The sequence below is a fragment of the Marmota flaviventris genome, chromosome 14 (assembly GCF_047511675.1).
Source record: "Marmota flaviventris isolate mMarFla1 chromosome 14, mMarFla1.hap1, whole genome shotgun sequence".
In the NCBI taxonomy this organism is placed as follows: Eukaryota; Metazoa; Chordata; class Mammalia; order Rodentia; family Sciuridae; genus Marmota; species Marmota flaviventris.
This window is the reverse complement of record NC_092511.1, coordinates 89,295,655-89,311,369: the sequence shown is the minus strand read 5'-3', so window position 1 is coordinate 89,311,369 and position 15,715 is coordinate 89,295,655. Positions and strand designations below refer to the sequence as shown.

At 57.6% G+C, this 15,715-nt stretch overlaps 1 protein-coding gene across 1 annotated transcript; it reads right to left on the bottom strand.

Moving 5' to 3' along the window:
- Positions 1-1,841: 1,841 nt before the first annotated feature.
- On the bottom strand, positions 1,842-4,066 carry Dusp2 (dual specificity phosphatase 2). Its single transcript, XM_027919808.2, has 4 exons — positions 3,577-4,066; positions 3,365-3,486; positions 2,790-3,009; positions 1,842-2,699 (listed from the first exon to the last, which is right to left on the bottom strand). The coding sequence occupies exons 1-4, from the start codon at positions 3,962-3,964 to the stop codon at positions 2,485-2,487; spliced, it is 945 nt and encodes a 314-aa protein (XP_027775609.1). The 5' UTR covers positions 3,965-4,066; the 3' UTR covers positions 1,842-2,484.
- Between the last annotated feature and the right edge of the window lie 11,649 nt (positions 4,067-15,715).

Genomic DNA, 15,715 nt, shown 5'->3' with positions numbered 1-15,715 from the left:
GCTATGTCACAGATTCAGAAAGTTCCTTACCTATCTTCCTCCTCGTCATCACTAGCCAGGTCACCCAGGGACCCCATCTGGATTGAAATCCTGCAACAAGTCAGCCCTGGTCAGGAACTGGTGGCACTCGGAACCACACTGATGCCCCATGAAGGAAGTGACAGGCCTGAGGAGCCTGGCTTGGTCCACTAGGGCTTCTCACATTCCCACTCTGCCTGGAGTCCAGCGATTCTCAAGACAGAATGGGGATCCCAGGGAAGAGGAGAGAAGGCACCGCCCTGCTGCCCGGCAGGGTGCTGACAGCTGCCCTCGCCCGGGATGGGTATGCTGACCGGTTTGTTGTGATCATCATTCACACTGAATCCATGTGGCAAAGCCCCGTGTTGTACACCTATAACAAATGTTGTCAATTACACCTCGATACTATTGGGGGAAAATAACATTAAAAAAATGCATGGAGCTGACCGCTTCACCTGAGTGCTCAGAAAAAGAAAAGAAGAATCACCCTGTTCGGGCAGAGAAACAGATTCTTGTAAGAAATGCAGCTCACCTGCAGGACATTCTGACAAATGAACTAAGCCAGTCACAACAAAACTGCAAGATCCACTTATTGATGGACCTAGAGTTGTCAAATCCATAGGCAGAAGTTGAAGAGGGGCCACCTGGGGCTGGGGTTGGGGACTTAGTGTGCAATCTGCAGATTTTCTGTTTTGCAAGATGGGAAGTTCTAGAGGGCTGCACACGGCACTGTCTGCACCCAACAACTACTCGACTCTTAAAAGGGTAATAATCGGTGGGATGACTTGGACATCATTACCCCAAGTACATGTATGAAAACATGAGTGGTGAAAACTCTACTTTGTGTTCAGTCAGAGACATGAAAAATTGTGTAATATGAATTGAATTGCATTCTGCTGTCATATATTGCTAATTAGAATAAATAAAATAAAGGTTAAAAATGGTAATAATGGTACACTGTTGTTTTTATCACCACTATTAAAAATAAGCCAGGTGCTGTGGCACCCACCTGTCATTTCAGCATCTCAGGAGGCTGAGGCAAGAAGATCGCAAGTTCAAAGCCAGCCTCAGCAACTTAACAAGGCCCTAAACAACTCAACAAGACCCCGTGTCTAAATAAAATACCAAAAAGGGCTGGGGATGTGGTTCAGTGGTTAAGTAGCCCTGAATTCAGCACAAAAAAAATAAGAATAAAAAACTGGGTCCCTAACTATTGAACACAATGCCCTCCCAAAAAAAACCAGGCACTCAGAATGATGGAAGACAGTTTTGGGGGGAAGGGGCAGAGAGGTTGAGTGAGTCCGGGAGGACAAAATGGAGTGGGCTGGGTGACACTTTGAGAGGCTTGAAGTGTCATGGTGAGGCTCCCGCATGGCCACCCCCTTGGGCTCAGCACTCCTGCTCCCTGGCAGATCACAGCACCGGCCCCAGCCTCAGCACGTACCCCTCTGCTTCTGGCTTGGGATGGTTCCCTGTTTCAGGTGTCCACAGACGCTATGTGCTGTGCTGGGCACTCACCTGATGTTCAGTGAGGACACGCTAGTGGGGTGGGTATGAAAGCTACTAATCCCTAGTGATATGTCCCCTCATCACACCCCGGGCCACATCTCTTCTGGGGACAAGAATGGCTCTGAAACAGGAGTTCCTATGAACCCCGGCCCGGGTGAGGCCTGGGGGCACAGCCCAGCCTGGACAAGCCCAGGTGAGGCCTGGGCCTGGCCAGGGCGGAGGGGGGGGGTGCGGTGAGAGTTGAGAGACTGCTTCTTCCTTCCAAGCCTTCCCCAAGAATGAACTTGAGACTAGACACTCGGGGAGGTTTTTTTTTTTTTTTTTTTAAACAAAACAATATTTTATTGACACATCCACAATGTTCTGTATAAATATAAAGTGCTAAGTTTCCAACCCCCGCCCACAGGGCTGGGAGGAAGTGGGGGGAGGGAGCCTTAAATGTCAGTTGAACACAAATAATTTTCCAGCACCAACATGGGCGGGCAAGAAACGCTCACGTATGCGTAAGCAAGAGTTCAGAGGTCTGCAACATGACACACGCCTCACTTTCCAAGTTCCTAGCTCCCCTAGGAGCTTGGCTCGGGCTCCAGGCCCCAGAGCGGACACCCCTAGACAGGGCTCCCTGTTGTCACAGCTTGTTCCTTAGGGCTCTCAGGCTGCCAAAGGTTTCAACATGGTGAAGGGACCAGAGAGTCCATGAATGTAGAGTCCAGTCGTTTCTACCACAGGAGTGGAGGGGAGAGCAGATGTGCCTCTGCTCTGTCCCCCCTAAGGGCCAGCCCTTGAACTCCCAGCAGAAGAGCACCAGGTGGGAAGGCCAGTCCCCCAGGGGGTGCAACAGGCCTTCAAAGACGAGGGGGATGCTCTAGGCCATCGGGAGCCCACCTGTCCCTGCTCGGCTCCTCCTAGAAATCGTGAGGGCCAACGTGGTAGGGAGGCAGGCAGAGGGTCCCTGCCTCAGTGACACAGCACCTGAGTCTCAAACTGCAGCAACTGCCCCATGAAACTGAAGTTGGGGGAGATGACTCCGCGGCGTTGCTTAACAAAGTCGAAGGCCTCATCCAGCCGCACCCGGCGGCTCTGTATCAGGTACGCCAGGCAGATGGTGGCAGATCGGGAAATGCCCGCTTGGCAGTGGACCAGCACCCGGCCTCCGCTGTTCTTCACCAGGTCTGCAAAGGAGATGAGGACGGGAGTCAGCTCGGAAGATGCCCAGGCGAGAAGGCGGCGCCCTCAATCTCCTCCCCTGAGGTTCCTCTTACCGATGAAGCCTATGGCCTCCTGGAACCAGGCACTGATGTCCACCATCTGGTTGTCCTCCACCGGGATGCTCTTGTAGAGGAAAAGGCCCTCAAAGTGGTTGGGGCAGCTGGCAGAGACGTTGAGGACGGCTGTGATGCCACAGGCCTGCAGCCCTTGTAGGTCAGAGGAGTGGCTGCAGCTGCCCAGGTACAGGTAGGGCAAGATCTCCACCGGTCCACCCTGGAGGAGAGAGGGGGTGGTGAGACCTCCTCAGCCTTAGAGGACAGTGTGAGCCAGACAGGGCAGAGACACAGACTAGCCCCAGACAAGAGGAGCCCTCGGCCAGACCCTGACCGGAGACACATGTCAGGAATGTGAGAAGGACACAAGGGGACACCATACAGATACACACTCACAAATTCGCCCACTCACCTCATTCCCCAAAGTACCCGTGAGAACATAACCCATGCCCTCTGCATGTGGCCACACACACACACACACACACACACACACACACAGAGGCAGACTCCTCGCCCTCCCCAGAGGCTAGCCAGGGGAGGGAGGGCAGTGACAAGAAGCCCTGATCTCAGCTCACCTGGTCATAGATGGGAACCCTGAGGTCGGAGCTACTGGTTTCGGTGGCTGTGGGGGCCAGCGCCGGGGCAGGGGATTCAGAGCACAGATCGGGACAGCAGGACTGGAAGCTGTCGAAGCCTCCTGCAGGAAGAGCGCGGGCAGGTTAGCCAGGAGGGCCGGGCAGGGCTGGCCAGGGCCGGGCGCGGGCAGGCGGGCGGGCTCGGGTCTCACCTCGCAGGAAGCACACGGCGGTGGCCCCGGCGCGGGTCTCGTGTAGCAGCGCCGAGAGCAGCAGGTGCGCGGGGCCATCGGGCCGGAGTTCTGCCACCGAGGCGCTGCCTTCGTCCAGCACCACCGCGCGCGCCAGTTCCCCGCGGGCCAGGCGCGCCAGCAGCGCGCGATCGGGCAGCAGGCAGGCGAGGGCGGCAGCGGGCGGGCCGCGCGCGCGTCGCCGCAGCAGCGCGTTCCAGGGCACGGGCCGCGCGGCGCGCACGTGTCGCCGGCAGAAAGCTAGGAAGGGGCGGCAATCGAGCAGCAGTGTGCGCTCGGCCTCCCGCGGCTCCCGCAGCAGCGCCCCCAGCGCCGCGCACTCCAGCTCCCGCGCCGCCTCCAGCCCCATGCCGAGCCGCTGCCCTTCGCCTCTGCCTCTCTCGCCTGTCGCTCGTCTTCCGGGCTCCGCGGCGCTCGCTCAGCCCGATCTATCGCCTCTGGGCACTCGCTGCCGCGCCCGGGCTTAAGTACTGGGGGGCCGGGCTCCCGGGTCACCATACAAGGGCAGAGCAGGAAGGCGCCGGCGCCGCCCCCGCCCCCGCGGCCTCACGTGGGGCGCAGGCCGGGCGGCCCGGTGCCCCCGGAGCGGGCTGGGGAGGGGAGCCCCAGGGGAGGAAACCGGGGCCAGCTCCTAAGGCGAGGGTGTTCGCAGGAGTCTTGGGGTCCGAACGCGCCCCTCCCGGATCTTTCCACCCCAGCTCGGAAGATTGCTCCCGCCCTTTGACCGGCTTTAAGCCTTTCAGCCCTTGGGAACTCAGCTTCTCAGATGATGCCCTTCTGGCCATTGGGGTTCCTTGGTCCCTGATGCCCTTCTGGCCATTGGGGTCCCTGGTCCCTGCTTCCTCTGCCTTTTCCTTTTCTCCCTCTGGGTTTTCTTCCTAGGAGTTTGTTAGAACAAAAATCTGCCGCAGATGATCCTACAAGGGAGAATGGGGCGCCCCTACTGGGAGACCTTAGGCAGGAGGGTCTTTCTCTCCCCTGCCCCTCTTACCCCCCACCCCAATTGCTTAGATGAGACCAATCTGCTTCTTGAGGCAGGTTGGTGGCCAGGCTAGCCAGAACATAGTCTCTTGACTCCAAACCCCTGGACTTTGGCATAGTGGGGGTGAGCTTGCTTTCAGGGGGGAAAGCAGGGGCCACTGATGAGTTTCCAGTTATGAGTGAGACAGAGCTTCTTCCCCCGGGGCCCAGGGAAACCCCCAGGGGCCCAGAGAAAAGCATTTCCCCTGTCACAGGCTGGCTCTGAAGGGGAACTCTGCTGACGCTGCTGGGCTCTCCCTGGGCCTGGCCTGGCGGGAATTTCAAGGGGAAGAAGGAGAACCACTGACAGAGCCTGCCTCCTCCACAGCCCCCAGCCCATCAGCATGACACCCTCTCCCCAGATGGCAGGGGCCTGGGACCTTTGGCAGGAACACTCCAGCAATCAGAATGCAGAACCGGGTGATCGCACCCCTCTGCCCTCCCCCACCCCAGACGTCAGCGGATGTGGTGAGGCCAGGTGTGAAGGAGGATCTGAGCCCTGGGCTGGGGGCAAGAAATGCTGGTGGGTGGCTGAACTCTGAAGCAGAGGAGTTCAGGTAGGTGGGGACAGTGTGGAGCTGGAGCTGATCCAACCAGCCACCAGCTGCGTGGGATTTTAGAGCCCAATCCCCAGGTGCCTTTTATAAGACCCTTGCAGTTCCCCTGCAGGCCCCTATCTCCCCATTTTTTTTGGAGGGCTACATCTAGGACTGTGTGGGCCCCCAGTCCCCTACGGGATTCCTCACCATGGTGTGTTGATGTGTCCCTGTGTCGGAGCATAATTTATGTGCAGTTCCTATGTGTTGAGATGGAGCTTGAAACGTGTAGGTGCTGGGGGGCACCAGGCATGCAGGGGAGAGAAGCCCGGAGTTGCCAAGGATTCCTGGGCTACCTGCCCTCTCGCACCTCAGCATCCCCCTCCGTAAGATGGGAGCGCACAGCAAACCAGCCTTTCTCCCACAGGAGCTCCAAGGCTGTGGGCGATGCGGCCAAGGCCCAGCGCCTCCCGGCCGGGCCAATCTGGAGGCTGATGCAGCAGAGCCCACAGCAGAGCCAGGGAGTCTGGGCCACAGATGCCAGTGGCTGATAGGGGCACTTATCCTGGCCATCGGCCAGCCAAATGACTTAATGCCCGCTTCCAGGGCAAATTACAGAGCGTGCAGGGGGAGCGTCAGGTCCAGTCTTGCTGACCTATGGGGCCCGCGTCACCTGCCCTGCTGGAAGCCTCAGCCTTCCAGCTCTGTGGCAGGGAGCAGGGGGCCTGCCAGCTGGGATCCCTGACACAGGAGTGAAATCCACTCAGCCTGCTGGAGGCTCCAGAGCCTACTCCCACGCGGGCTGCGCCTCTTACCTCCCGGGGACTGGCGTGTCCCTTGCAGGGTGGGAGGGCATTGAAGAAGGCGATTTGCACCAATGGCACAGTCCCTGGGAGCCTGCCCAGGGCTGCGTCTATGAACTGTCTTTGAGACGGTCCCTCCTTCAGCTCTGGAACGCAGGCTCAGGAGGCCTGATCAGCCATAGAGGAGGGGCTCCCCTTGGCCCTCCTTGCCTGTTCGCACCTCCCACCCCAGCACCTGGGTGAAAGCCCAAGGCTGGGGTAGAAGAGCCCTCATCTCTTCCCACTTCTCTGACTAAAGATCTCCTGACCCTTGAGCAGGAGGTCCGCTCCCCGCCTCCAGGACCCCTATCACTTGGAGTTGACCCTTGGGAGCCCAGCAGAGAAGAGGCAGGGTCTGGGCACATGGTGGACAGCGGGAGGGGTTAGACTGGGAGCCCCACAGGCTGCTGTTCTAGAGGGAGGATCCCACTCCTCATCCCCAGATGGTGAGGGGACCACCGCATGAGGTGGGGTGCCACACTCAATTTCTTCTGGTTTTGTTGGGTTTTTCCCAGCCTGACTGTCACAGAGCATCGCTACCAAGTAAGTTTGAGGCACCACTTTTTTTTCCTTTTAAATTAAAAACCTGTGAGACACAGCTGGTCACTATGGTGGACGCCTGGTAATCCCAGAGACTCGGGAGGCTGAGGCAGGAGGATTGCAAGTTCAAGACCAGCCTCAGCAACTTAGCAAGACCCTGTCTCAACCTAAAAATTCAAAAAGCTAATAAGTAAATAAAATTTAGATTCCTCTGAAAAAGAAAGAAAGAAAGAAAAGAAAAGAAACCTGCGAGAGTCAACTGGACCGTGTGATGACACTTTGTGATATCCTTTTGGTGACTGTCTTTTGAGGATGCTTCATCGTCGCCCACCTCCTGCCTTTTGGATTCCCGGTATGCCCACCCAGCCCCACGCAAAGAGGGTTTCCCTTCCACAGTGGTGACGCTGCGAGTTCCCTGCTGATGTGGCCCGGATGTTTCCTTCCTGCTCCTTCCTAACGTACCCCAAGCAGAGGCCAGGATGTGCGTGGCTTGGCCGAGGTGCCCAGGCAGAGGCGCCAAAAGTGAGAGGCAGGCGCCAGCCCCTCCTGAGGAGGGATCAGGCCTCAGACGAGGATGCCAGCTCGGTGGCCACCCCCACAGGCTCCTGCCAGGCAGGGGCCCAGAGTCCCTGTGCCCTGCTCCAGTGATGGCCTAGCCCAGCACATGAGGGGGACACAGAGGGTCACCAGCCTCCTCCTGGGGAAGGTATAGAGAAAGCCTCCAAGGCTGGCTCAGAAGTGGACCTGCAGTGGCTGAGGCTGCTGTCACATGTGGCAGCCCTGCTGGGGACGAGCCCTGCACCTCCCCACCCACCATGCAAATGCCGGGAGGGGACCTCAGCACTTCCTGTCCTGGCACAGCCACATCACTCATGCCCGTCTGCATTTATTCATTGACTTGGGCCTTCTTTCCAAACCTGGCACAGCACAGTGGTGCACACCTGTAATCCCAGCAGCTCGGGGAGGCTGAGGCAGGAGGATCGAAAGTTCAAGGCCAGCCTCAGCAACTTTGTGGAGCCCTGTCTCAAAAAGGTGTGGGGATGTGGCTCAGGAAGAGTGCCCCTGTGTTCAGACCCCAGACAGGAAAAAAAAAAAAAATTGTATTCCAAGTCCTTTACACCCTGGGGTCTGTTCCGAATGCTGGAGATGCAGGAGTAAGTCCCAAACCACCGCCTCTGGGGAGCTGAGCTCATCGTTTCCATCATATTTACTTTTGTGATTATGTTGTGTCCTGGCGAGTGATAGTAGTCATCCACTGAGAGTAATGATACCTTTTCCTTTTAAAATAAATTTTAGGTTTGTAAAAACTGAGTTGACTTCAGGAAGACCATTAGGGAATAATAACACAGAAGGTTCTGGAACACCTCGACAGGCTCAGATGCCGGCAGGAGACACCATGTCGGAGCACCCTGCCCAGGACGGGCCCTGCCACTCCTCCTGCCCTGGCATGGAGCAGCTCTGCGGTTGGGCAGGGTCTGCTGCTCCCTCCCACGGTGGTCTCCTCTAAAGACAGGAACATGAGGCACCCAACGAGGAGGAAGCCGTGGCCGGGAAGGGACCCCGTAGGACAATCCCATTGGCAGGTGGCAAAGGGTCTTTAAGCTGCAAAGGAGCCAGAGATTGCTCCCTTCCACCTTAGGTAGCCACTGACCCATGCTGGGCCCTCTGACACTCCACTGAGGACCTGCGACAGCTACAGTGACAGTCACGGTGGCATGAAGAGGACAGCCAAGGTTCCTGCCCCCTGGGATGACCTTGCAATGGGAGCAGAGACCAGACAAAAAATAAATAAATGAGATCATGCCAGAGAGCGGCATCCCAGGGAGAAAGGCCATGGCTGGAGAGGGGACATGGGACACCCTCGCCTTCTGCTGTAACTTGCAGGGTGGGGAAGGGCCAGCCCGGGAGGAGGCAGGCAGGAGAGGTCCCCGTGGTGGAACACAGGACACAGCTCGGGTGGCTGGGTGAGAGTGAGCCTGCTGCAAGAACCCTCAGGTGCTGCTGCGTGGTTCAGGGACAGGGGACAGTGGCTTGGGCCAGAGGGCAAAAGAAAATGGAGGAGGGATCCAGGATCAGCAGGACTGTGGACAGCCTGGAGGGAGTCACGGTGAGAGAGGAGAGGGGAGGGGTGCAGTTCCCCATGAAGGATGGGGCCTGACCGTCCTGCCCCACCTCCTGGCCCGGCCTTGTGGCTCTGCTGTGCTCCCCCAGCCCCCACTGGGACTTGCAGGATCTGGGAGGGGCTCCCTCAGCACGGAGCAGAGGGCCAAGGCCAAGGTGGCCCCCAGCTCCAGCCTGAGAAGGCTACAGGCGGAGGCTTGGGATTAGAAGCACAGATGGCCGGGGGTGGACGCTGAGGAGAGGATCAGGGTGGATTATGGTCCAAACCGGATTAGGCTTCCTTGAAGATGACAGCTCCCAAAAAAGCCACCGCAGCTCCCAGAGTTGTCCCTGGACACCCAGAGAGAGTCACATGGGCACACGCACACCCAGGAGCGTGCACAGAGGCCCTCTGGCTCAGTGATCTCATCCTTGGCCCCACGGTACCACAGCCAGACCCAAGCCCGTCTCCATCGCCCATTGGAACATGTTCACTGTGACGTGGCCTCCCAAGCCCCAGCACAGCCCACAGAAGCCCTCCACACGTGGTCCTGCCATGGCCCAAGTGCCCAGGAGCCAGTCCCCAGGTCCCCCGGCCCAACCCTCCTCACACACACCCTTCATCCCCTCTGCAGCTCACCGACCTTTACACCTAACCACTGGCCCCACAGTGCCCTGCCCAGGCACCTGCCTGCGTGTCAGGCCCTGCATCTGTTTCTCGGCTCAGTGTGACAGTCCCTTCCCTCCTCAGTGCTGCCCCGTCTGTGCTCCCAGGGAGGAGCAGGCACTCTGTCTACAGGGCGTGTCCGGCAGGGCCATTCCCGAGAGCCTGGTCTCTGCCCTCTCCTCACACCCATACTGACACACGTACCAGACACACACACACCAGGTCACACACACCACACATGTTCACACCCACCAGGCAAAGGGCGGGCCTCCAGCAACTGGGTCTTTCTATGGAGGGAATGTCATCCTGGGAGATCTCACAGCCACACACAACCGCCCATCACCTCAGTCTTTGATTTGGCAAATACAGTGGTGAGCCCCCAGCCCAGTGTTGGCCCTGTCCCCTACTCCAGGAATGGGTCACCATGAGCTGGCTTTGTTATCCTGTGGAGGTACCCTGCTGCCCTTACTTGCTCTGAGAGATAGCCCTGCCGGAGCTGCTGCGGCCCTTCCCAAGGACACTGCCAGGAACACCAGAAGTGGCTGTGCCTACTGTCCCCCACTCCTCGCTGACCAGAGGGGCATCGGACCCTATTTCCAGCCTGACTGGTCCGCAGTGGGGCCTAAACAAGGGGTCCCTGCCTCAGTTTCCCCATGGGTTAGTCTGAAACAGAGAGGTCCCTGGAGAGGAGGCACCCAGTGCCCACCAAGGGCCTCCGGGGCTGAGTGGGAGCCACAGGGTCAGCCCATGACAACAGTCACAGCCAAAGCCTCAGCCATCATGAGGCTCCTCCTGGCCTGGGTGCTGAGGCGAGGGAGGGACACAAGACACGGGGGGCTGGGCACAGTGACACCCCTATCGAGGCCCCACAGGGGACCCCAGGGAAGGGGAGGTGGTGCCCCGGGCAGCCCTCTGGGCTTCAACTGGGAAGGCCTATGGCTGGGGCCACCCAGGCCGCCTCCCCCTCATGCACCCACTCCTCTCCTCCCCACCGCCTCTCCCCTCCTCCCAGCCCCTCTCCCTCATGAAGCCCTCAGTCACCACGCACCCCAACTTAGGCTCCTTGGCTCTTGCGGCTCCCCGCACCATTGGTGGCCTCTGCTGTGGAACTTCCCGGGTGCCCTAGTCCAGTCCTGCTGCCTTCTCCGCCCACCGGCAGTCCTCCAGGGGCCCCGCAGAGGAGCTCTGCACTGCTCCCCGACACTAGGTCTGCAGAGGGGCCTGTTTTTCCCCGGGCAGAGGCACCTGTCCATCGGGGAAAGGGCTGAAAGCAAGCTGCCCAAGGAGGGGCCAAGGTCAAAATGCAGGGAAGCTTCCAGCCCTCCCTAGGGAAGGTGCCCAGAACTGGAGGAGTCTTCCCCTTCTGGGGAAGAAGCCCCTCCCTGAGGCAGGGGGATGGCCAACATGACCTCAACAGTCCCTTCCAGCAGGGGGTGCTTGCCAGGGAGCACAGGAGTTGGAGAAACTTCTCCAGGCAGCTCCCTGAACCCTTCTTCACCCACCAGGCCTCCGTGCCCAGGCCTCAGACCCAACCTAGAATGTCCAGGTGCTAGTGGGTCCACCTAGGGGACTGCCCCACCTAGGGAACTGCCCCTGTCCTGCACTCCCCGGGCCCTAGGGGCCAGGCCAACCCTTACAAGAAGCCCACGCCTGGCTGCAGCAGCCCAGGCTCAGCCCCTGGGGGTCCCCCGCTCCATTCCAGCAGCACCAGCGTCTGGAGGTCGGCTTGCTCTGGCCAAAATGAGAACCACCTGTCCCTGTCCCTAAAGCTCTCACAGCCGAGCACCTGCCAGGAGCCAGCGGTACTCAGCACCTCCCCGAGGTCCTCCTCGCTCTGAGAGAGGAGCTATCCCATCCCGTTTGGCAGATGAGGAAACAGACTCAGGGATTGGCCCCCAGTGGGCGGTGCAGAGCCCACCCTTCCTGGTGAGGTCCCTGTCCTCTTGGCATGGATGCCCTTTCTCTGGTAGCCATAGCTCCTTCAAGGTAAGAGGGGCCAGACACCCCTGGCCCTGCATCCAGCACCTACAGGGGGATGGCCAACATGACCTCATGGGTCATGGCAGGCAGCAGCCTCACTGGGCCCCTGGCAGCCCCTGACCTTGGCTGGCATTCAGACCCCCACCCCACCCAACAGGGGCAGAGCAGAGGTGTGTGTCATTCCGGACCCCAGGTGACTAGAAATTAGGTGACCCAGACCCCACCTTCCAGAAGTGGGAGGCCACTCCCCGTGGTCGCCGTTGTCCTCGATGTTGTTGTTGTTGTTATTATTATTATTTGGGGGAACGAGGACTAAATAAGAGGGAAAAGAAGGGCCTGAGAACCAGACGAGCAGAGGGGTAGTTCATTGCACAGTGTGCAGGGATCAGACACCCAGTCTGTGTCACACACCACACCGGGGCCCATGGTGACAACTGGTTCGAGGCCCATGTGAGGTGGTGGCAGAGAGGTTCCCAGACCAACCAGCTGGCTTCAGAAGGAACCCAGCTGGTCAGCGCCCGGGCAGACTATGACAGGGCTCTCCCAGGTACGGCACCTGTTCCCAGCCCCACCTCCCACACTGCAGTCCAAACCCTTTCCCCAGGAAGGACAGCTGGCTGAGTCACGGCTCTGGGACACGTCCAGACCCCTCAGTGGGGTGATCAGGGCCTGTCACTTCCTCCTCTCTGGTCAGCCTCTCAGCAAAGCCAGACTCTGTTCTTTCCCTGCCCCCACAGCAGCCCTATCTGTCCAGTCTGTCTATCAGGCTGCCTCTCTCAAGGCTCAGACACCTTGCAGTCCCCTCCCCTCGCTGTCCCCTCCCCTCTCTGTCCCCTCCTGGGGCCCAGGCCAGCTTTCCTAGGAAACCCCCCGGTGGCCATGGGGGAGCCGCCTCCTTAGGGACCCCCCCTTGCTTCCATGGGGCCAGTGTGCTCAGGGCTGCCTCTGCCGGCCTCGGCCCTCTTTGGTGACCCCCTGTCTTTGCCCAGGGGCTGCCGTTAGGCCTCCTTTACAGATGAGGGATCTGCAGCCCAGAGAGGGGAAGTGAGTCACGGCACAGGGCTGGCAGGGCAAAAGACGCGTCCTGTTGGGGCTGCCCAGAGCAGCTGTCCCTCCCTCCACCCCCCCGCCCCATCACCACCACAGCCACCCAGGAGGGCCTGCGCTGGCCCAGGGGAGGCTCCTGCCAGAGCCACACCGGCAGCCGTGCAAGGGACAGGCCAGAGGAGCCACCAGGCCTGCCTCGGGGGCCTGAGGCCAGTGGCACCAGAGGGAGGGGGCTGACTGTCATTGGGGCCACTGTTGGAATGGGACCAGGGGACAAGGCCAGGTCCAGGAGCCTGGAGGCCCTGCCCTGCAGGGATCAGAACAGCTGCCCTGGCAGGTGCTACAGCCAGCCGGGGGAGGGAAGTAGAAACTCCTCCACAGCAAGAGCGGGACACGCAGAGCGCCTCCTCTTCCCGCCAGGCAGTCCTCTGTGCGGGTGGCAGGCAAGCATGAGTCATGTCACCCAGCCTGGGCCACCAGCGCGCTGGGGAAGGGGCTGGAGCAGCCTCGCCTGTGGGAATCGAATGAGCCACCATCCGGGAAGGCATCTTGGAAAAATGTGAGGGGCCTTTGTGGGTAAATCATTTAAATGACTAAGAAAAAACAGACACACGAGGGCAAGACAGTGGGCTGGCCTCTGGGACCTGGGCAGCCCCCACCTGGACAGAGACCCGGGAAGGGGCCTGTCTTCCAGGCCACCCCAGGCACAGGCTGCCTCCTGTCCATTGTGAGTTCCGGTCCCAGCTGAGGATAAACCTCTCCCTCGGGGCCCTCCTCTCAGAACCCCAGTCTCCTAGCCCCTGAATCCCCTCTTTTGGATGCTTCAGGGTAAGACGCAGCAGTTGGGAGAGGAGAAGCACCCGTGGTCCACCTCAAGGCCATGGTCATCAGAGGCTTATTTTCTGGGCAGATCAGGGACTGGGCTGGCAAGACACAGGGAGGCCGGCCACAGGGAGGAGGGGTCACGGGGAAGTGGCCCCATCCACCTCTGGCACCTCCCATGCACTTCTCTCTCATCCACCCTGAAGTTGTCCTAAGAGGAGCAGTGGACACCCAGGGCCCAAGCCCACGAGGTTCTTCTCCAAGGGGTGCGTCTAGGGCAGCTCTTCAGTGCAGTGGCCTGTGGCTATCTACCATCTGTCCCTCTCTCTTCCCAGACCATCTTCCTCTGCTCTGGGCCCTCGCTCAAGGCTGATCTGAGTGGACACATCGTCCACACTCCCTTGCCCTCTGCTTCCTGAGGGCTTGGCCAGGAGGCCCCTCAGGGCAAAGAGCAGAGAGAGTTCTGGGTACTTCTGGCTCTGCCCTGTCCAGGTTTGGGCATGGGATGGGTTTCTCTTGGTCTCTGGCTCCCACAGGAGAGCCACTCTGCACGTCCACAGATGTCACAGGGCTCTGATGACCCTCTTTCCTCTCTTTATTCCTCTAGACCCCAAAGTAGGAATGCCTTGTGGTTCAGTGCAAAACCAGCCTGATATTTTGCTATTTCCCACCAGAGGTGAAGCCGCAGGATTGGGGCTGTCCTTGTAGCTCGTCTGACAGGGTGCGGCAGGTTCTGTCTCACACCCTCGTTCTCTAGGTGTCCTGTGCTGTGTGTTCTCTCCCACTGCAAAGAAGCCCGACTTGCTCAGCTGCAGGTGTGTTCCTGGTGGTCTTTTGCTGGAAAGAACTGACAGACCAGACTTCACCCTGGTTTTCTGCCTCATCCACTCTTTCTTAGCATCCAGAATGAGCTTCTGCTAATTTATATACCACATCATCCCCCTGCTTGAAACCTGCATTAGTCCATTTTCTTGTTGCTATAAGAGAATACCTGAGTCTGGATAATTTATAAAGAATAAAGGTTTATTTTGTCTCATGGTTCTGGAAGTCCAAGAGCTTGGCACCTGTGCTGCTGTACTTTGTGCTGCTTCAACTGATGGTGGAAAGCAGAAAGGCAAGCAGGCGTGTTCAAAAGTTGGGGACTCTTACACAAGAGCAAATCCACTACTCCACACCCACTTCCCCAGGCCCTGCCTCCCAACACTGCTGCACTGAGGAATTAAGTTTCCACACATGAACTTTTGGGTGATATGCAAATCATAGCAAAACCCTTCAATGGCAACCAGGTGTAAAGGGAGAGGTTTGATTTGGTGGACAGAACAGTTGTTCCAGTTTAAATAAGGATGGAAGGACTCAGGGCTTTTTCCCTGGATGAGGAGCAAGACAAGGGAGTTCACCAGAATGACTGCTGTGCCATGTTCTGGGTGTGCTGGCTTTTCAACGGGGCAAGGAAGAGATGTAGGGGGAAAGTATAAACCCTCATAATTTGGAGGAAATATAAGGAAAATCTAAGAAAGCCATCTGACAAATATCAGAACTAAAAAGAATTTGGCAAGATAACCAGGTACGAGATCATACAAAAATCATTGCTTTTCTACACGCCAGGAAAAAAAAAAGAGAGAGAGAGAAATTGTAGAAGAAAAAACTTCGTGCATGTAATCCCAGCAGCTCGGGAGGCTGAGGCAGGAGGTTTGCAAGTTTGAGGCCAGTTTCTGCCAATTAGCAAGGTCCTAAGCAACTTAACAAGATCCTGTCTCAAAATAAGACATTAAAAAGGGCTGGGGATGTGGCTCCGTGGTTAAGTGCCCCTGGGTTCAATCCCTGGTACAAAAAAAATGAAGACCCAAACTATAGCAGGCCTGACAAGCTGGTTTTGGTATTCATCTGAAAGAGAAAATGCACAAAAATAGCAGAGAAATTTTTGGAAGTTAAGAACAAAGAGCAGGGAACATGTCCCACTTTATGTAAAAATAAGTGATAAATGTCGAGTGATTTTAAGAGGGTGGGGGCTGGGGATGTGGCTCAAGTGGCAGTGCGCTCACCTAGCATGCGTGAGGCACTGGGTTAAATTCTCAGCACCACATAAAAATAAAATAAAGATTTTAAGAGGGTGGTCCTGGAGTGGGAACAGACAAACGGACCCATGGAACCAATTAGAAAGTCCGCCACCACTTTCTTTTCTTTTGTTTTCTCTTTGGTGCTGAGGATCAAACCCAAGGCCTTGCATGTGCTAGGCGAGCGCTTCACCTGAGCTACACCCCAGCTGGGCTTCATCACTGTGAAAAAATGTTATCTATATCTCATATCATTTATAAAAATAGATTCTGTGGGCTGGGGTTGTGGCTCAGAGGAGGAGCGCTCGCCTAACACGCAGGAGGCGCTGGGTTCAATCCTCAGCACCACATAAAAATAAAGGTATTATGTCCACCTATAACTAAAAAAAAAAAAATGTTTAAAAAAATAGATTCTGTGTGGATTAAATCACTTGAAATAATAACAAAATATACAAATATTAGGAAAATACAATATATAATTTTGGGGTAGAG